Here is a 23455-nt window from a genome sequence, read left to right as displayed (position 1 = left end):
GATAGTCTCTTTCCTGCTGTATTTATTACAAGGGCCACCATGCCAGGCATCTGCCTCAGGATTTCCCTTTGCTTCCTTAACCCAAACTAGAAAACAATGCTGTCCACACCCATCGCTGTTAGCATGTGTTATTATTTCCTTAGGACATGTTTCTTATGCAATAGTTCCTTTCAGTCTCTGGAGGAAGCCAGACAGTCCAGGGTGTTCTTCTTTTGTTGTGTGTTTTATTATTCATTAAATGGTTCCTTAAAAGATGCGATCCCAATCATTCGTGTGTCTATTTTTAGTTTGATCAGATATTTGGTTTAAAGGTTAGGCCTACAAATTCTTCCCGACATAAATATCACAAATCTCTGTTCATCTCTGTTTCTTGATATCCAACAATAAACTACATCTTTAAAGCGAAACATGATCAAGATGCTTTGTATTAGTAAGTCCATAGCACAGGATCATAAAAGAAATACCAAGTAATGTCAGCAGCACAGCCTCAATAGAGATTCTAGCAATGTTAGGACTGATTGTTTTCAATGATTTATGGAACTTCCTGGCAAAGGGTCAGGAACTTTGCAAGGAAAGATAAGCTCTGATCTCAATGTAAATATAAAAGTGTACCTTTAAGCTAGTGAACTTCCTAGGCGGAAATAAAACGCGATACTTGTTCATTAGCCTATTTAATTTAATTGTAACCATACTTTATTTCTCTTTTATTCCAATTATGTTCACTTAAGTTCCATACTTGTTATTTAATTCTCCTGCAAAGTTTCCACCTTGAATATTCCAGACAAAAAGCGAGAGCTGAAAAGTTAATTTCTTAAACCAGAAATTACAGCACCGGTAAGTAGAGATAAAATCACTGATATTCCTAAATCATTTTATCCAATTCCCACTTGATGTGTGACCACCATTGTGTTAACAATGAATTTAAAACACACTGAAGCAGTGTTGTTATTCATCACTTCTTTGAAACCTGTGAAACTGTATTTTGTTTTATACAATGTTTGGGGAAACATTTCTAACGTCTTTCTTAAGGTTGTTGACTGTGGTTTTTTCATTCCCTAGTTTCTTTTTAGTTACATTCAGAAAAGAAAACCCAGAATATTGTGAAAAAGAACTTAAAAAATATAGGATGTTTTTTAGCTATTTCTTAGTAAAGAGATAATAACAATGCTTTTCACATTAGGTTAACCCTTACAAGGGATATGACATTTATGCCCTTATACCATTTCTAAATATTCTTGGTTTTGGGGTGATAGAATGAGTACATGAGACAGAAGGTGAGTCAGAGAGAAGAAAACAAAAGAAGAGACAATGCAACAGCAAGAGAAGAGAGTTAGTATGACAAAGTGTGTCCAACTGCTCACAGATCCCATAGGACTCTGAATTCCCTAATGGACTGAATCCCATATTCTTTCTGGCTCAGTGAGCAGTTATGGATTTCCTGTACAACTGAGAAGATAACAAAGGGACCCATTACTCTCTGCTCCACTGTTCTACATCCCCAACATAAAGAAACGTTCACCTACAGATCAGCATTGGCTTCAGTTCACCATAACCTGAATCTATTCAATGAGAATAATTTAATTAGAATGCAGATTTAATAAGGCAATCTTGCTGGTAGAAGCTATTGTTAGCCTAACATACATTGAAATTGTTTGTACTGGCACAAATGGTGTTTCTGAACACTCCAGGTCCTATTTAATGATCAATAATTCAGGCATGTTGGATTGGTATGCAACATCCATGTTATAAAACTATTCTGCAAGGCAAATCTTCGCATCCTGTGCACAATGTTATTTTTGGAATAGGAAACAAACATTGGATTTACCATATCCTGTTGCATAAACTAAACACTCAGGCCTGATATGAAGAGTCAGATGCTGAATCATTTTCTCTGGATAACTCTGGATTAGACCCAAGACTGCATGAAAGTCTCCTCCACTACCCACCGAGCAAGCTGAGGCAACAGCATGGTTACCTAAGCAGCTCATACATATCCCACAGCTCTAACAGTGGGATGTGTACCTTTTTTTAGGACTCATAGTCCAACCTAAGAAACACAAAAGGACTGACAAAGCTGGTCACCATTAGAAATCTGTTGGCCTGAAAATGTTCTCATACATTAAACCCTTAATGCATATTTTACAATGACAGAAACAGCAGCATACTTGATAAGCTTTTCATACTGATACAGTTGTTGATGGTTAACCAACACCTTTACTTAATAATACAAATAAAGGATACCACAATTAGTCAAACTACGTCATCTTGTATTGTTAAAATCACACAGCAGATTTGGGGTCAGGCTTAATTGCATTTTTGACAAATCATATTAAATGGATTTAAATGAATGTACTTGTATTTTGTTTGAAAAAGTAAATGCTTAACCAAGGTTAATGCATAAAACAGTCAGAACCTTACAGTAACATAAGCCAAAATAAAACATTTGGCTATATTATTGAGCCATCTTGATTTAAAAGCTAGCCAACATGTTACAATGTGTCTCCAGCACTTTAAACATATTATTTATCTTTGTGTATTAGAATAAATATGAATGAAGTATTTGGCCTCCAATGTTAAATCAAACTATGCCTTTCATTTGTTCATCATAACTATCAGCTTCAAATTAATATGCAGGTAGATCCATGTGATCAAACACAAGCTACTCATTTGTTTCCCTAGTTGCATCATCATTACACAAAATAACGTTTAACACAACCTTATGTGTTCAACAGGCCGAGGAGGCAGAGATGAAAATACATTGAATGTGTGTGAAAAAAGAGGCAGGGTAACACAGTGACAGGAAGAGCTTTGGGGGAACAACTACAACTAGAAGAAAATGAGTCATAAGTGGAAAAAAAAGAAATAAAAAAATAGTGACAGGAAGAGGAAATAAATGTTTTGAAAGCTTGTTCTGAGGAAAATGGTATGCAGATACATGTATGAGACAAGGGTCACATTCTGTTGTGTAAACTGTTAAAAAATGTTGAGTGACAGTCGCTTTGCACACACTGCAACATCGGTAACACCACTAAACTGCAAAAGAAAAAAATAATTGCAAACCTATTTTAATCTCTTGCATTAACTTTTATTGTTTGATTTTATTTATGTTGAATTAGTGTACTTTAAAAGTCATTTTATGAACTGGGATGGGATATTTTTCATGCAGTGAGGATAATAGTAACATAACAGCAGTCAAAATACTGATACTTATATTCCAGTTAAAAGATCAGTGTTTGATTAAAATAAGCATATGGGGAGGCTGTAGCTCAGTGGATTGTGTGCTGGACTTCGAATAAGGGGGTAGCAAGTTCGAGTCCCATGGGCAAGACACTTCACCCCAAATTGCTCCTGTGGGGATTGTCCACAGTACTGAATGTATGTAAGTCACTTTGGATAAAAGCGTCTAACAAATGACATGTAATGTAATATGGAGACTCTTTGGTCTCTGTCTGCAATGCAGACGGAGACTCTTTGGTCTCTGTCTGCAATGCAGACGGAGACTCTTTGGTCTCTGTCTGCAATGCAGACAAATCCAGCTGGAGCTTAAACCTGGTGAATGCTCAGCTGCTTCTGTTCTGCTCCGTATGAGGTCAGTTGTTGGCCAAATGAAGTGTGAAGTAGGTTACTACCCTGGGACTCACATTTTAAAGCTCTACCATTTCCGGAACAAACTGAAATGAAAGTGACGGGTCTATTTGTGGTACATAGTGGTTGTGACTTAAAGTCATTGGTTAATAGACTTCAATGAAGAGACCTCTTATGATGTTTTCCCTTCAGGTTTTGACTTTATATTGTTTTGGTTTTGGCTTATTAACTGGATCTATCTTTTTTTCTCTTACTTTTATTATTTATACAGGTTGCATTTATCCTCTTGTGTAATTAGAATGGTAATTGTTGTTCAGACCATTTGTTACATTTGAGTTTGCTTGATGTAGATTCATATAACGGACAAATGGACTCATCACTTTTTAGGTTTTCGGAGGAAACCCAACTAGAAATGAGAAGTAAGGCAGGAAAAGTTAACTGAATCAAAATACCTTTCAAGTCAGTTCCAAGGGAAGACATTTATAAAATGTAGGTCTGTGTTATTTTGTATTGAATCAATTTGTTAAAAGTATATGCCTGTAATGAAACAGACACGCTCACAGGGAGTCTCTATCCATCAATGAACACTTGGTTAATGCGTTTAAAACACAGCTGGACATTTTTGGGATTTAAACAGCTGTTTAGGCAGATACTGCTTCACTTAACACGACAAACTAAACCATAAGCTTAAAAAAACCATGGGAGTCTCCGTGGGACGGAGGCAGTGAGGATTGATTCATGTAATAGAATGGAAGTGTATCTGTTCTGTAGACGTCAAAAAAGCTTCTAAAAAGCTTCTAAAAAGCTTCAACTGGGAGTTGGCCGTTAGTAGTACAGCTGCATCAAAAAAATAGCTGCCTTCAGTCGCTGGATTGTCTGACCTCTAAATAACACTTCCTAAAGCTAGAAAGACCAAAGACTTAAGTGAGAGGAAAAATTATAACTTTGGCATTTCTATGGCAGTATTTAAGCTTGGAAAATTAACTACACAATTACCCAGAGAAGAATCACCTTAGGACCATCATTTTCTCTACAGAGCTATTCCGACATTGACATCATCAGAACTAATTTTTTTGGCTCTAGGATTTGGGAGGGAGATACATGTTTCAATCAAGTCATGATTGACCCATTATCCACAGTTAGATAAATCAATTGGTCCAAAAAGCAATATTAAACAGAACATTTCCAAAGGGGTGATGCATCTCTTAAGTTGCAGACTGTGTCATATGCCTGAAAAAGCATAAAGCCCGACAGTGTTTGTTAATATGAGGACAGCCTGGGCTATCTATGGAATTGCATAACAGTTACCCAGACCCAGACAAGTGGCCTCTTATGCGACGTTTTCACAAGCATGTTAATTACTAAGAGGTCATGTTTGTCTCTGTTTGTCTGTCGGTCTGTTTGTCTTTCTGTAGAAAGATTACAGAAAAATAGTTGAAGGATTTTCATTTAACTTTGAGAAAGTGTGAAGCATGGACCATAGAAAAACTCTGTGAAATTTCTTTGAATTTAACACAATACACTTTGAAAATCTAGTCTTTGAGAAATTGTACACTTCCAGATTAGTGTATTTATCTGCTCTCAGATTGAAAGGGGAAAAAAAACAAAGGTCTTTGTCTCATTCACAAAACATATCTTCTAATTGACACAGCCTGCAAAGCACTTTTAGACAACAATCAGAAACACAAAATCAATCAAACTGAACTTCAATAAACATAAATAGGAACTGTTTACCCAGTTATTGATAGGTGCACTGTAACAGCGCTAAAGCACACTGTGCACTAATAAATGATTCAATCCGGTCAGACTTTAATGCATTTACAAATTACACTGCAATTGCTGAGAATGATTGAAGTCACATTCAGATCAGATCTTAACTGGGCAATGAGCAAAATTGTCACAGTTCAGACTCACGGAGGAGAGAGTGAAGTGCATCAGCTCAGAATCTGAAGAAGGCAACCATGGTGAGACCGTTTCAGAACACTGGCAGGCATTTCAAGTTCTGCCTACACTGTGAGTAAAATGTATATATTAGCTGCCAATTTCATTCGATGTTCCCAGCCAACAGTTACAAAACAGCTTTGCTGATTGATTCTAGGAGCCTCTTCAAGTTAAAAAGAGATGCAAGACAATGCTGAGGCACAGTCTTGCTTTGCTGACAGTGCCTCAGTTAATGTGTGTTATTATGCTAACTCAATAACAATTTAAATGTAATGATACATTATGGTTACAGCTCCAATTTAGTTGCAGTTACTTTCTAGCACATTACTTGCAAACAGAACTCGACTTTTGCGTGACTTCAGTTTGTGTCAACAAAATAAAAACTGTTTAATTACAAAAAGAGAAAAGGTACAGTAAACAGGGTTGGGGATAGTATTCACTACAAGTTGCTGCTCGAGTCTGCAGCAGTTACCATCAATGTAAGCCATACCAACACACTTACTGTATAGTCGTGTGCATCAGCACTTTTAAACAGTTGCATAAGAAAAATGTAAGATCCATAGAGCTTCAAAAGCAAATACTGGGTTTCCTTGAACCATTCCAAGAAGGACATTCAATTCTATCAATTTCATGTGACAGCAGTATTTGTAATAAACATGCATTTGAGGAGTTACATTACAACTTGCATTTATAGGTTTATAAATATCTTGTATCGACATATCAGTCGCAGCCTTGATTTAGATTTATGATGAGGAAAGTTTTTTTCTTTTTATTACAAAAAAAATCTTAATTAAACTTATTTTGAAAAGACATAGAGCCACCTTCTCCCATTAATGCAGCAGCACTGTAATCACTGCCAAGTCATTTGAGCTACCCTTGAAATACCTGGGTGAGGCAAGCAGCAATAAATCACTGACTGAATAAGCAGTTAGTCATGTAAGCGGCTGATCACTGAACCACCTTGAACACATGTAGCCAAGAAGAGAGAACCTGAGACATCAGAAGGACCCCGCATCACAGATGGCTGTCAAAATATCTATAATAAATAACCACATCAACTGCAGTGGTGGTATTGGGTTGGGCAACTTGATTACACACAAGCATACACGCTTTATTGCTCAAAGATAGTTTTGGTTAAACAACCATGTGTGGTTGGCATATTTAGGATAAATGGTGGTTGAGAAGTCCATCATTATGCTTAAGTGGCAGTTTCTAGTGTGGCATTATGAATAATTAATATGACAATGCTTGGCTATATCAACATTTCCATTACCATTTTCTAAATGCCACTCACTTCCATAAAAGACAATGTGCAGTGCACATTTTTGCTGAATGGAGACGCTAAGTCTGAGTGCTATGAAGTTTCAGTTTGAAGCTGCACTGCCTTATAATTGATTTTCCTTGCTTTAATCGTCTATTTGATTCTATAAAAACAAGACATGCAATGGGTAGGTACTTACATGGATGAATGTACGGTAGCATATAAAGGAAAGTCATTATTTTTACCACAACGCAAGATTTCGAAAAATATGACATAGAATGTACAAAATTGTTTATAATCGGGAAGAGTTGGAATGTCAATGTTTCTTCATGGCAAAGTTACCAAAATAACTAACAATTCGGTTATTGCTTGTAACAAATACACAATGAGTTTTAATATAGCTTTGCTCCTCATCAGCAGAACATGGGTTCCTCTCTTTTTAATTAAAAAGGTTGAATTTGACTTAAAATACAAACTCGGTCTAACCTTAACAGATAAAAGGCTACTACTACTACTACCGTCTTCCAGATAGCACAAATCAAGCTCATCTTAATAATTCTGCAATGATTTTAAAACTCACAAAATCACACTTTGCGAGCTGAACAGTTACTGAGCCTGACTGAATGATAGGATACAATATAATGATTCCCAAGGAGAAACTTGTCTTGGATTTGCAGCACTGCTGGTCCACCATAATTAACACCATATTGTTATTTTTCTTTTAACAGGGTGATATCACAAAGTCAGTTTGTTTCCCTCTGCGACTCAAGCTGTGAAACAAGTGTTATTTACCAAGCAATGAAAATATCCTCTTTCTTCAAAAGGATCTGAGGTGAGACCTAAAGTGGGAAGAAATGTATCCGTTGGCTCATTATTTTTCCTGCCACTGGACACCCACTTACAACATGGTTACAATTAAATGGTGAAGACAGAGTTTAAAATAAGTAAACACTTAAAGTGCTTATTACTCAGTTCTGCAACATTTTCTATTGTTATCCATAGGCTCAGCATGTCCGAAAAAGTCATTACTTTGCCAAAGTAAAGACACAGTGAATTTGGTGATATATTTAAAATAACAAGGGTTCGAAATATTCCAAGTAAGAAGGTTTGGTAGGGTGTGTGCAGATTTTGGGTGGAGTATCACATTAAGTTCCCTATTCAGCAACCATCACATTTAGAGATCTGCAAAAGTGGTATTTTGCAACAGTGCACATAGTATTTCCGTGGAAACGTCTCCACATGCGAGTTTCGATGTGCCATTAGCTTGTACCCACTCAGTACAAAACATAGTCCTACACACCCCCACCACGAAATATGTTCAACAAACACCTTGACTGAAGCCAGGTTAATGTGCACTGTTATTAAAGCTGTTACAATGAGAATGTGGTTGGTTTTGTCCCGACCACATCCTCCCATCTTTTTGAGAAGCAGTTCAACAAGAACTGAGGGCGCTGCTGACTGACAGTGTGAAACACGCTGCCTTGTTAACACTGGTCCACCCCTTCACATCCCCCTTCTCAGTGCAACATTCAATCACTCATGGCTTTCAAAAGTATAAACAACTGCCTTGAAGGACATATTGGCATGCAGACAAGGGCAAGGCTTGCTGCATACTTAATTTCCCTGATAGCCTCAGAAAGGAATTTCTGAGTTACATTACAAAATAAGTGATAATGGCATCCTATGTTTACCTTCTCCATCTATTAAATAATTTACCAATTTGGGATCGATAAAGTATCTATCCATCTATCTATCTATCTATCTAAAGCGACATTTACTCATGTATCTTACATTTTTAACATCACTTTTCAATGTCCACATTATTAATACAGTGTTGTTATGTAACAAGGAACAAACATCAGTGAATTAGAAATCAACATCAAGTCAGTCTTTTCCAAATATGATCTCTAACATTTTGGTTTGTTAGTGTTTATGTACTGTAGCATAGCAACTTTATTAAATAATAGCAACTTTATTAAATAAGTTTTCTGTCTTGACTAAGAATTGCCCTTCCTGCATCAAACCAAACCTTGGTAACAGTCAATGTTCTCTTAGCGTTAACTTAACATGACATTAATTTATGGCTTCAACCAATTGGAAGTCTCTGCTGTGACTCACTTGCTGTTTATCCGTCCGTGTGCTGTGTTGCTAAAGAAACGCCAGAAAATCTTTTAACGCTGACTTGACGTGCACTTCCCTTTTTTCTAATGTCCTGTCATAAAGGCTTTGATTGTCGTGCGATATGGCACTTATTAAATTTAAATCATCGGGCATTTTAAAATGAGTTCTTGCCTGCATGGATACCCTGGCACTAGACAACCATGATAAACTATGAAAGGTTTTATAAAGAAGCCTTTCGTTGTCTCCTCTTTCAAAAAAGGTTTTAAGGGGAATCCAAAATGTCCTCAAAAAGGAGAGAAAAATCGAAATGTCTTATTCAAATAAGCTTCCTCACATTTTCACAATCTATAGCTCACATAAGTGGACACATCATTGAAACAAATCACACTCAAATGAGCTGGGAACTGAGACAGCTTCTTGTGTAGTGAGAGATTACTTGGAACGTTATAAGGCAGAAATGTCAACATAAGCCCATCAATCTCCAGGCAGAGGGCACATCTAAGTTCAGCACCTACAATGTGCCAAGAATGTGTTGCCAGTAATACCTGCTGACAATACGGTGCACAGCTGAACCCCGTCCACTGCCAGACACTGTACCCAAAGCTGGGAAATCTCTCCAAAGCATCAAATCAAAGACCTAATAATGATATTGATTTGCACATGGTAAAAGATTTAGCCCACCAAATTCACTTAAACACACCATACTATACTATTTGAGTGCTATTCAAGAAATTCCTTACGCAGCTCATGCATTTTAATGTAGCTGGCCCTAGAGGGAATACAGTCCCTGAGCCTGACTACGGTACTAATTTACTGACCTCTAAAAGCCAAATGCAAACAACATCAAAACAAGAGCCGTCCATTTCTGACATCTCTGTCAGGATAGGATGTCCACACTACGGTAATGTTCTGTGGGGATAGACTGCCATTATTGTGAAGATAATTTAATAATGTAAAAAATAATGAATCCTTTGTTTATTCAAACAAAGCAACTTCCCTTCACCTTTTTCAAATGTCTTCATTTACAATTATATGGCTGACATTATGACAGCTACAGCAGTAGAGGCTGTGAACGTATAGTACGGTGTTGCTGACATTAGCTACAGAAAATGTTTCAAAGGCTTTCAACATACAGTAGATTGATGCAATGCGAGGAAGTGTCATCATCTTTGTAAACCCTTAAGCAATACTACCAACGTTCACACCAGTGAGACAGGTAAAGTAAAGTGCAAAGCTTTAGACTGGAGTTAGACTAATCCAAATAGACTCAAAATGTGAATCTGTTAAAAGGTGTGTTGGTTATTTGCATATCCCTCTGAAACGTGTGCATTTCAGCAGTTATGAAGAGCACCAAGAATCAGCACCTGGAGCAGGTTAAGCCTAGAGTGGCTGTCGGGATATTCTTTCATTTCCTAAGTTTCCTTCATAGTCATTTTAGATATGTTGTTATGTTACTAATTATTGTATGTATATCATGCTAACAGTATGCAACACTCTAACCATGTTTAGGCAGAACCTACCAATAAATCTGTGTAAGTGTTAAGTCAACATACAGAACATTGAGGAGCCCTGCATAATATTGTATTACCAGTAGTCAGTATCAGTATCATGCTACATTATTTGCTGCAGTACTGTACAAGCTGAACTGTATACATACATACATATTATATAGTATGTATATTGCAAATGTTATTGCATGGTATTCACTGTCTTTGCTGTTGAGCTCTCTTTGAAAACACTATTCATTAATCTCAGTCACCTTGAATACATGTGCAATCTTTATTTTATAATGTTCAAATATCTGTGAAACATGTCTGTGTTAGCGTCTGCATTGTTAAAATAATGGCCATTTAAACCACATGCTTCTTGTTGTATGAGTTGAGCATTTACAATTGTTTCTGACATACATTTCACTGCATTACTTCTCTGCTGTAGCAAATGTTTCCCTTCTGGAAACTATAAAGAGAATCCCATTTTATGTTGTCTTTACAGGCATGTAGACAAAGCTACATTACTGGCATTCAAAATCAGTAAAGAGAAGTTCTGCTATACTTCTGTGCAATATATTAAGACAAAGTACAGGATGTGCTTCTGGTGTTCACATGACCGGCCTCTATTGTGAAAACCACCTATTTAACTGAAATGTAACGTGTAACCATGTAATAGGCGAGGTTAATAACAAGCAGCAAAAGAAGCTACAAAAGAGATGAATAATAAAGCAAGGGGGTTTGAATTGTAACTCCCAACACCTATGTCCGGTGTAGATGTGCCAGCTAGCTTACCATATTGAATGACAAAACCCGGAGACTTTAACTTCAATGTTTACCTTGATAATGCTGCTCCTGCGTGGTATTTCTGATTTGCCATCCAATCCGACAGAGGTGTTGGCGCTTTCCCCGGTTTGGTTGCCAGGTGCGACGATGGACCCTGAGCCGACCATATTTTCTGATATCCCACAATCTCCATTCAAGACGGACACTTCGCAATGCGTCTTCCCAGCTGCTTCGTCGCTGGGCACGGCCGTATCCTCAAGATTCAATGGAGGCAGGCAGCCGTCCTCCCCAAACTCCGCCATAGGCACTTCTAGCACACACACAGACACACAAGCTGCTGGGTAGCAAAGCCTTATGTATCAGCTTTACACCAATTTCCTGCCTGGCCTATTGCCCTGTTTTAACATTTGCACGCGAGTCTTCTGCCATATCATCTCTCGGTGCACATATCTGTCAGGATCCTACAGACAGAGGGGCTTGCTCCGTGCACTGTGCTCTGTAAAGAGAAACCCCAGTGATTAGCATAATTAAGCAGCATGACATTAGTAACAGAAAATAGTAACAGCAATTCAGCGTTACGAAGGAGAAGCGTTCACATGTTGTGTTCACTGAAAGCGGATGTTAACTTGAATCAGTGAAGGATGTCAATGCAAATGCAGCAGGATGTACGCGTGTGCTTTACTATGTGTACGGGCTTTGTTGCATTTTTCTATAAGTTTACCGTGTGTAGCATACTTCAACCGTGTTCACTTCACAGACCGATCCATTGATTTTGCCTTAACCGTTGTAAACCCAGCCTCTTCAGTATGTCAGCAATCGGTAACGTTAAGTTAAATAATACTAAAAGCATGTTAAGTTATAGGTCAGTCCACTCTGCAACAAAACTCACGATTAGCCTATTGTAACACACGGATATGTTTGTACTTGCCTTGTTTCTCCATGGGCAGGACGGTCTTCATAAGTTGTTGCTGCAACTGGGCAAACAGACAGACTGCCGATTGCTGTCTATGTGCGGAGCTAGGAAGCCTGGCTAGCTTGCTCGGTGAAGTTAGTTTTCCAAGCCAAAATAAAAGTCCATTCAAAACAACCCTATGATGTTAGCCCGGTTCAGCTAACGAAGGAAGGAATGCCCTCCCCCGCCAGTCAGTATCGACAGTTAAAAAGAAAAACGACACTTTGCATAATTCATTACATCTCTATAAACCGTCGCTCAGGGGAGTCGTCTACAAAGTTGTGTATGTCTCGTGAACGCGCAACAGTCAACACAGGCTGTGTTGTCAATCAAACCTAATTATTATTTTTGCCTAAAGACAAGAAACGCCCCTTTAATTTTTGAAGAACAAATCAACCCGGATACCGGGTTCAACATTTTGCCTCACAGACCTCAGACGCGTTCATTGTGGTGTGTAATTATATTGATATACATTTTGATCGTATAGGGACAGGTGGCTTCATCATATGAACCAATACCACAGCAGTGGTGTAAAGTAAGATAAGATAAGATGGTACTTTATTGATCCCAATTTGGGAAATGTTTGTGTTACAGCAGCATAAGAAGACAAGGCAATGTACAATACCATAACAATTCAAAGACTAGAAATAAGCAAGAAAGTAGAACATATACATGTTGAATTTAACAAGGTATTATATATACAAATATATATATATACATACATATATGACAGAAGGAATATTAATATGACAGATTATATAAAGGTCAAATGTACAATGTGGTTTTATTCCAAGAGAAACTATGGAGCAGAGAGTTCTCTTCCAGCCAGAGGTGATTTATTGTAACTAAGTAGATTTACTCAAGTACTGTGCTTGAGTACAATTCTGATGGACTTGTACTTTACTTGAGTATTTACATGTGTTGGTACTTCTACCCCACTACAAATTACAGTTAAGTCGTGTACTTTTACTTCATGTAGCCTATTTAATACCTTTAGTTACTTTGCAGATTTGGATAAATTATGTGAAATACAAACACTTAAATAAGACTTTAATTAGACCTGGAGTAAAATTATCTACAGCATTAATTAGGTAAAATTAGGTGCACCTTTACCAGCTTTGATAACCCTTTTAATGCATCAATAATTATAAACAACATACATCAAATGTTATTCTAAAATGGGCCAATTTGCACAATGAGTACTTTTAGTTTGGTACTTTCAGTATATTTTGATGCTAACACTTGTGTACTTCTTACACTCTAGTAGTTTTACTTTTACTTACCTACTTTTACTTAGTACAACATCTGAGTACTTCTTCCACATCTGCACATACGCTTTCCTTGGGGTAATAGGTGTGTGTTTCTTTGTTAATATACATTTTGATCGTATAGGGACAGGTGGCTTTAGCATATGAACCAATTCCATAGCATTCACAGTTAAACATAGTTTGCAATGCGTGTTAGTGGGCATTTAAAATGTCTATACTGTACGTACATTAAAAGAGAGTATTTTCGTACAGCACACAACCTAAAAGAATAACTTCAAAACAAAAAAGTCAACATTTGAATAGGCTACAAACAACACACAAGTCAACAAGAAAATCCAAAGAACAGAAACTTCAACAAGAAATTAGCCTAAAGACAACACATAAGTCAACAAGAAAATACATTAAAAACAACACAAAATTCAACATGAATAGGAATAGACATAAAATAAACATAAAATAATCCAATAAGAAAAACATTGCAAAGCATAAAAGATGTTTATTTTTTAAACATTTCTGAATATGCTCAATTAAAAACGTACTGACACAAGTTATATACAAAAAAAACTAACTGCTGAGTTACTTTCACTAGTAATTCCAGGAAACGTAGTGCTGTTCAAACTAAAAAGGCAGATCACAGAAAAAAAAGATGAAAGTGCTCTAAACAGAACAAGAGTGAAAGTTACACTGAAAGCTTTCAATGGGTTAAAACGCAGACCTCTCTGGAACTAAATCCTGGGGGTAAACCAATATACCGACTAATTAAAGGCTTTATATATAACGTAACTTATTTTCTGCATTGTGTGGCTGTACATCATCTCCTTTTCTTTATTATTAATAGTGTTGCTTTTTGATGTGCTTTATTCAGAGGCTTCTTATGACATCTCTCAAGGGCAGCCATTACCCCTTAGAACGGCTCACATGACTTTTTTGTCAGGTCACACCCTCACATTGTGTCAGGTCTTCCTCTTTATGTAGACAGTGCATTGAGAGGATTAACCAACCTCGATGGTGGAGTAATATCCTTCTCTGAATAACTGCCTGTGCACATTAACCTATGTGACCAAGCAGAGTTATAACATCAAGCATCAATTCTTAAAGATGGCTTTGAAGTATTAGCCACACAGGATAGAACACATATCCTCGATGTAGTTCATATAGCCTTTGATATAGCCTCTTGTATAGGAGACACAGAGAGTGAGTGGTGAGGCATAACATTGTTCTACATGATTTAACGCATGTTATTCATAGACCACTGGTTCAGATGAAGGCAGATACACTAAACTGGGATACAAAAGCAGGATGAATGGGGACCTGTACAACAGAGCCATCTGCTGGTCTACAAGTGATGGCGATTGTTCTGGTTATTGAAAAGTGCATAAGTTCCTAAAATGCTATATATCCTTTTTGGAAAAATCACTGCCAAAGTTGATATTTTTAGCAACATTTTAAACTTCCAACAGTTTTGGCCTTTTCCCCCTTAAGCATTGTCTAATTTTGACACCTGTGCCTATATCACCTGGTTGTGAACATGTCAAAGTAATTGTTTTCTCAGGCCCCAATAAGTTAACTTATGGACTACCTATGTAAATGTATTATATTTTCAATTTAAACACGGCATCTATTGCACGTCTGTCCGTCCTGAGAGAGGGATCCCTCCTTGAGGTTTCTTCAATTTTTCCCCATTAACTGTGGGGTTTCTTTGAAAGTTTCTACTTGTCCGAAGTGAGGGTCCAAGGACAGGTGTCTTATTGATATTCTGTATAAACTTTAAAGTCCACTGAGACACATGTAACATTTGTGATATTGGCTATATAAATAGAAATTGATTGATTATTTGATTGAATTCCATAGAAAGAAATACAAATGTTGTTACACATGTTTTTTGTTTTTTTGCTGTTTCTGCTACTCCAGTCCTGTTGGCTATATCAACCCAACAGTATCATGCAAAGTATTGAGGAAGAACTGAACCCCAGGCTTAGAACATAGATCTAGTGTCAGCCAGCCTAGATTCTATGAGACAAATAACATTAATTTATTCAACGTTGATATTTAAAGAAAATTACATTGCAGTCTTGACAAGACGAACATGCTGTGAAAGTTGGAGTACTGTGATGATAGTTACCTCACTTTCATTTCTGCATAATTGATGTGTATTATATCAGCATGTGTGAGAGTTGTTTTTGAATAAACTAAAGCCAATAGCACAGTTTATCAAAAACCCTTATCATTTTAAATGTTGTAACATTTAAATTCATCCAAGGGGGTGGAATAATCTTGAAAATGTAAGATGGCATTAAAGGGAACATTTAGATATTTAAATCCATGTCCCTTGATTAAGAATCTCTTATCTTTGGTCTCACTTATGATAATGTTCATAATGTACAGTATTGGTGTGTGTAATTATGGCTCCGGAAATGTCTTTGCTGTAGTTTGAAAGTGCAAAATGTAGACTTCTTAATATCATTAGATATGGGAATGTGAGTCTACAAACTCATATCGACTAACTGTCAAATGTCTGTTGAGCTTCACTGAGCAACTAACCTGATGTTACTGTTGGCTGCTGCATAAGGCAATAAGCAACATAACCACAGCATTGGTTGCCCTAACTAACCTAATCCTTGTTAGAGCATTGCTGTAGTTCAGATCAGCAGAAGTATTCTTTTCTTTGGCCATTTGGTGGCAGTGCAACAAGCTTTAACATTGAGTTATTGTCAGTTTATAAAGTTGACATGTTGATGATCTCTGATCCCAAATAATTGTCTATTTACACAATCAGCAGACAAGGAGAAGCATTAGCATCCACTGTCCATTGTGTGTCTTAGGCTCTTTGTACTGGCACTGTTGATGTAATTATAAACAAAATTGCCACTGGACGTTGTCACATGCATGATATATAGAGAGAAGAATGACATTAACTAAAGCAACATTTATATGCTTCACTTTAATCAAACAGAACAAACAACAAACCTTGAATTTTAAAATAGCCTTTATTCTATGATTATGTGTATGATTGATATAGTTGATACATATTATCTTGAGTATGGGTGGATTATCAGTATAATTATATTTCTGCTTGAGCTGACATTTTTTGCACATTTTAACATTCATGCCAAAGTACCATATATGACAAACTTAAAGTGGACCTATGTTGGTATATTTGAATAATATATTGTAGGGCCACACCTATGTAAAACATGTCTGTGAAGTTTTTTTTTCAAAATACCAAACAGATCATGTATTTTAGCCATGCCTCATTTCGCTCTATTTGCTGTATTCCAGCCCTGTTTTTGCAAGGGCTGATTCTGTGGCAAATGAGCTGCAGCTGACCCACGCCCCCCTCCACGAGCGTCATGTTACCATGCTGTTACCATGCTGTTACCATGCCACTGCAACCTCTCATTCCCCTGATAGGTGGAGAGTTGCCCATATAGGCGGAGCACCCCGTTTCTGACATCAGAACAATTTCAAATCTGTATCAGTCTGTATAAGCTCCGTTGCAGCCCCCGTTTTTAGAGATTTGGGTACAGAGAAAAGAGAGAAAGGGTTGGTGTTTTCTGAGACATACACACACACAGACACACCGGGGACACATATTCATGTATAAAAGACGTACAAAAGTGCATTTTGCATGATAGGTCCCCTTTAAAGATTGCAGAGGTTAATTCAAATACAACAAAGGGAATATTTAAGAAAATTCTGATGAAGAATATCTATAGGCTTATATTTTAAACCCCTACCAAAACATCAGTACTAACTATAGTTGTACTTGTGTCATTTATATATCATCGTAAGCTTAAATTGATTATATATATAAAGTAGAATGCTTGGTAAAGCAAAGAATCAACACGGATGTAATTAGTCTGAACATTTTAGGTGCTGCAGATTCACCAGCTGATCTTTAGGTTATTGGGATGATTTCAGTGGTGCAGTTGCATGCAGCTGGACACCAGGCTTTCACCAGCCCATTGGTGCATCCATCCTGGTTTTTCAAGGTTGGACAGTTGAGGTATTTGTTAATGTAAAGACATGGGTTGGCTGGAATGAAACAATAAAGATATTAGCTCTTTTCTACCTTAGTAGATAATATTCATTCAAATACATATTCTATAAAAAGAACCCAGAGTGTGTATTTGTGATGACATGTGTTACTTACTGCAGAGTTTGCCTTCACAGTCATTGGGACAGGAACCACACCGGGGTCCCTCTTGATAAGGTGGCCAACCCTTGAAGTTTCCTCTGTAAACAAAATAATTAACAGTGTTTTACCCAATTTCAACCCCTTCAATAAAGACACTTCATATTTTTTCCACCACCGTTAAGCTCTCCCAGATATCATATGCATATAAGTCCAGGGTTTTATGGGTAAGCAAGTTAAATGAGGATCACATACGCTCGGTAATAATGGCAAGCATAGAAATAGATGCCGTTGGGGCACAATTTCACACCACAGCCAATTTTGTAGGAGCTGTTCCACACCACCTGACAACGGGAAAAAAAGTGACTTTCTTCAGTGGCACTTTAAATAGGAAAATCTTAAACAGTGATGTCTATTGGTTGTTCAAACATTGTTTTGTAAACATTTTTAAAATATGTCTATATTGTCAGTTTTAATATTGAAATTGTTGTGTGGGTATATTTGTAGTGAAAGTTAAACATTTGGAAAAGAAAAAAAATGACCATTTGTTTTAGATGAAATACAAACATACTGTATATATCTTCTGTCAATGGTGGTACAAAAAAGCTATCTTCAGTTTATTTGAGAGTTGAAAGCAGGATTGGTCACACCTATTTTGTACAGATAATACACCATAAAATGTATTTCTAGGAACAAAAAAAGTATCTTGATCCAAAATAAACGGTCACTTATCTGTCAGAAATCCTTATTGAGACCTTAATCTATGAATCTAACTTATGTCCTATTATCGCAGATTTGGTCTAAACCAACTATTAAGGGAAAGGTTTAGATCTTCAGCTGCTAAAACATTTTATTTGGTTAATTGGCTTTTTCTCTAAAAGCAGCTCCCTTTTGCATCTAAAACTGGCGCAATGAGATCCGTGAGAAACAACAAAAATGAACAATCGTGGATGAAAAAACAAAAAGTGAGCTGAAAGACGCTAAACCGCTTTCCAGAGCTCATGGGAACTACAAAGTCTGATGATAATTCTCTGAAGGTAAATCACTATTACATTTAATTTCAACAATTGGTATTACTCCGATATTATAAATAATGAATTAAGAGTAATCATCGATTAACAAAGAAGCATCTTTAAAACTGATGGCATTGCTGCTGACACAAGGTCACAATGTAGGCCTACTTTATTTTCTGCTCTTATCTTTGTCGACACATTGCTGTGCGTTACCTGAGTGTAGTGACCAACAGATTTGCCGTTGGTGGAGCCACTTGGATACAGGTAGTGTGAAACTTCAGCATGCCAGTCAGTGATGGCGTCAGTCCACGAGTCAAGTGAGGATGAATAGAACAGATTCTCACCTAATTCATATCCTGTTTGTTGGTGGGAACACATGGCAGCACTGATTAATCGCTGTCTTCAAACACACCGTTTTTATTTCCATGTCCCAGTAAATCAAGTTATTTAGATAAAACAGGCATCCCCCAAGGTGTCCCCTAAGGTTCAGTTCTCGGCCCCCTCCTGTTCATCCTCTACCTGCTTCCCCTTGGTCACTTTATCCGCTGTCATGGACTTCAATTCCACTGCTTTGCAGACGACATCCAGCTTCTCATCTCCACCAAGTCCATCTCCACTGCTACCCACTCCATCCTGACAAACTGCATCGCTGAAATAAAATCCTGGCTCCAACTCAATTTCCTCAAACTCAACTGCGATAAATCTGAGATAATAATCGTTGGACCAAAGAAGCTCACCACATCTATCCATAACTTCACCCTCAACATAGACGGCTTCCCAGTTCAAACCTCCCCTCACATCCGGAACCTAGGCATCATATTTGACCAAACCCTCTCCTACAACAGATACATCAAACAGATCACAAAGACAGCCTTCTTCCACCTCAAAAACATCGCCCGTCTACGTCCATCCCTCTCTCCCACTGCTGCCGAAACCCTCATCCACGCCTTCATCACCTCCCGTCTGGACTATTGCAACAGCCTCCTCTATGGTTCACCTGCAAAAATCCTCAACAAACTTTAATACAGTCAGTAGTCCGCCGCCCGTCTACTCACCCACACCCGAATCCGTGAACACATTACCCCCTCTAATCCCCCAGAGAATTCAGTACAAAATCCTCCTAATGACATACAAAGCCCTCCATAACCTGGCCCCATCCTACCTGACTGACCTCCTCCACAGACACACTCCCATTCGCTCCCTCCGCTGCTGCCAACCTCCTGTATTATTATTATTATTATTATCATTATTATTATTATTGTTATTATTATTATTATTATCATTAATAAATGATAATGATAACTTATCCTATTCCAGGTAATTAAAAGAATAACATAATGTCACTGTGATTGATAATCAATCACAAGGTCAGTTGGTTTAAAGAGGACCATTAAACGGATGAACATCTGAGATATTATTTAATGTTCTGGCACAATGTATGTGGAGCAAGATAAGAAGAAACAAAAAAGAGAGACAAAGAACAAAATAGGATAACATATACCATCTATCATGCGGGTGCTGGGCGCTCCATGAGCCAGAATACATTGGTCCACCCAGGCCTGAGCATTGACTGCTGCCTTTTCATCATAGCTCTGTATGAGAAATAAAGAAAAACATGTAAAGATTTTAACACCCACAAACATAATTGTGCCGTTATTTATTGTTTTTTCCCACACATAACACAATAACAGGAGAACATACAGTACAGAGTACAAATGCAGGTGCTATATAAAAAAGAATTACAAAAAAGATGACTAAACAATGACAAAACAATAATGATAATAAGATAAAAAGACCATTACAGTAATAGCAATGACAAAAATAAACCAAAATACAAAATGACATGATAAGAGATGTTCTCACCGACTTAATGTCACTTTTTTGTATTCACACAAACAAGGGAAAACAAAAGATAAGAATTATTAGCAAATATTATCTGAGCTACATTGATTATCCGAGTACAAAGAAGGACTGACCATAAGCAGCATGTCCGAGGCACGCTCAACTGCTCTCCTCAGTTCATTGTGATAGTTAACGATCTCAGCCTGAACTGCTGGGTTGTCTGGGCAAATGTCTGCACACACACAGAGACAAATACACTAAAACCAATGTGTAACAACAGATTAAAAATAATACATTGTTAATACTCTGTTTGCTTAATATCTAGGCTATGACTCACACATATCCTGGTGTGGTAATTACTCTGAAATGGCTTGACATTACAAAAGAATATAGAGGGTTTTACCAAACCCTATAATCATAATGTGAGATTTATTGGCTTGGTATCAGAGTTTAAACTGGAAAATGAAATGGCTCTTTAAACATGCCTGATGATGTTTACATTGTGCTTACCTTGCTGTGGACCGACCACGGTGCAGAAAGGTTCGGAAAGGGAAGAAAAGGAGATGAAGAGAGGATAAAGTAAAAATAATTGTACTTCTTAGAAGTATGTGAATCACAATTTAAATTAACTTAATTTTTGAATGTTTTGTATTAACTTCATTAAAACTTTGCTTAAACTTAAAGCTTCAACCGCAACTTTTAATAAAAGTAACTTTTTTCTATTTGTAAAAAACTGTCTCTATATCCTGTGCATGATCAGATAATCAGTTAACAAATATCATGTTTCTCTTTCCCCTGTGCTGCTTAGGAGATTTGTTCTGCAGCTAATAAAAAACAATCAAAGCCATGGAGTTTGTAGTGCAGTGTCAATCATCAGTTATTAACTCTAATAAAACTTTCAAACAGCAGAGCTGATCAAATATAAACCAATATTCGGTCACTGGTCACCTAATTCTCTCCTCAACTGATTTCAGAAACATAAATAGGCGTACCATTTAGATGTAAAAAAAAGAAGTTTCCTTCAGCCAGCCTTTTTTTCTGCTTTTCAAAAGTTTGGCAGGGTCACAAACTTTGGTAGTCTTAAAGTAATGTTTTATTAATATGTTAATGTAAAACCTTATTCTGTTAAGTACACCACAATGCACAATATCTGTGTCTAAAATGTACTTAAGTCATACAAAATAAAACTACTACTAAACATGCTTTCAAGCATTTGCATCAAATAATGTATAACAATGCTCTATAATACTCATACTTATAACATTTACCACATTGCAGGCAGAGTTCACTTGCTGCACGGTCAAGATGCAAATCAGGAAAGCAAACATTTTCCTTGAAAAACAGACAAAGTAAGATTGCAGAAAAATACTTCCTGTCACATTTCTACGACATGACACATTTCTCCAGTTAAAAAATAACGTATATTTATAATATACAAATAAAAAGAACAAACACAAGGTTTACACAAAGATCATGATGTGTAAATGACAGGTTCCCCCCCTTTATTACTTGGTATTTTTTCCCAAATAAATCAATTTGTATCTTCAAAAGTTAAAAAGAAATGCTGAACAATATGTTAAGGAACTTTCGAAGTGTGAGGTTTACCTGGTCCTGGGTCTTCATGAAGTAGAGTTGAGTTTGCACTTTCGTCTCCCTCCTTTTATAGACCCAGTCTTAGATAAAGCACATTCCCATCCGGCAACTAATGATGCAGGAGTACCAGGGCTTTACACAATTGATGCTGGACAAAAACAAGTCTTTCACGCAGGACTGAAGAGGGTTTTTCTTTAAACTAGTGCAACACACAGAGTAAACAAGGAATTGTTTATCCCAAGGGTGTAGTGCAGTGGTTCAAGTTTACACTGCATAGAATGGAAAAGTCTCTGAGGTAAAGGTAAATAAAAGAAAAGGAGCATCTGTAGATTACAAAAAATAGATCCGTGTGTTCCTGTATGTAAATGGATTAAAGTCATCCAGCTCATGTGGGCTAAAGACGCACCCATTATTTGCTTTGGCTCAAAATGCAGCATATCAGAAAGGTCGTATAAGACTGACTTTTAAAAGGTGTTTCGCCTGCCGTTTTGTCTGCTGACTTGTCAAATAATTCATTCATGGTTTTCACTGACCGGTATCAGTATGTTGTTACTTCGGCATCATTTTTTAAACGTGTATTACAATTAAATCAATCAGTAAAATATGTTCATTTTGATGTAGTTGTAGCCCCCTTGCCAGCGATTCTCTCACTAGTTTAGCATATTCAGCCCAGTTGTTGGCCCGGAAAGAACCTGGATTTTGGAGAGCCAGAAAAACTGTGAAACAGTACCCGTTAGCCGGTACTACCCCTAGTGGAAACGCAACCAAAATGGACCGGGTTTGGCACGGCACGCTTAAACCGCGCTGTAGTGGAAATGCGCCATAACAGGGCTGCAAAAGAGGGGTATGAGCAGTATGAGGAATGGCTACAATGGGTGATCTTTTTGGTATTTCAAGCAAAAAACTTCACAGACATGTTTTGTATAGGTATGGCCCTACAATATATTTTCACAATATAGCATAGGTCCACTTTAAATAACATCCAAAGAAATAAAGACTTAACTGCAGGCCACACAATATCATTAACACTAGGAGAGCAAAGAGCACTGATTATATTAAACATAATATCTCACAGATGATCTGTTCTGAATTAAGCGGACAATACTGCACTGGAAGAATACAATAAAAGAGATTGTTTATCATATGCATTTCAATTACAGTCATCTAAAAACACAAGTATGTATAATACCCATTTGCCAGTGTTCAATTTGGGAATTCAAAAGTCAGTACAGTTCATGCAGAACTATATAATTATTTCCAGGAAGCATAAGGAATGATTGTGTAGTTTGTCTGTAGAATGACTTAGATTGTTCACATTGTTAGAAACTGTGTGAACAAAGCCATTTTGTTATCTTTGGTGAAACCTTGCACATTCATCTCTGTTGACTCTTCATTATGTCTCTTAATACACAATTACCATTATAATGCTATCACCTCATAATTGTGTCATTAAAGTACAATGGGTAGCTGG

The 23455-nt window shown here is 37.1% G+C and overlaps 1 protein-coding gene across 1 annotated transcript in view; it reads right to left on the bottom strand.

The window, feature by feature from the left end:
* plcl2 (phospholipase C like 2) overlaps nucleotides 1-12437 on the bottom strand; it is a 38457-nt gene extending 26020 nt beyond the window's left edge. The window contains exons 1-2 of the mRNA XM_010794208.1: nucleotides 12110-12437; nucleotides 11235-11677 (exon numbers count right to left, since the gene is read on the bottom strand). Of these exons, the coding sequence (XP_010792510.1) occupies nucleotides 11235-11483 (249 nt within the window). The 5' untranslated portion in view covers nucleotides 11484-11677; nucleotides 12110-12437. The remainder of the gene's footprint in view (nucleotides 1-11234; nucleotides 11678-12109) is intronic.
* Nucleotides 12438-23455: the final 11018 nt, after the last annotated feature.

This window comes from Notothenia coriiceps, unplaced genomic scaffold, assembly GCF_000735185.1.
Source record: "Notothenia coriiceps isolate Sejong01 unplaced genomic scaffold, NC01 NC01_scaffold00037244, whole genome shotgun sequence".
NCBI classification, from domain to species: Eukaryota; Metazoa; Chordata; class Actinopteri; order Perciformes; family Nototheniidae; genus Notothenia; species Notothenia coriiceps.
The sequence above is the reverse complement of the archived record's forward strand: the minus strand, read 5'-3'. Positions and strand labels throughout refer to the sequence as shown.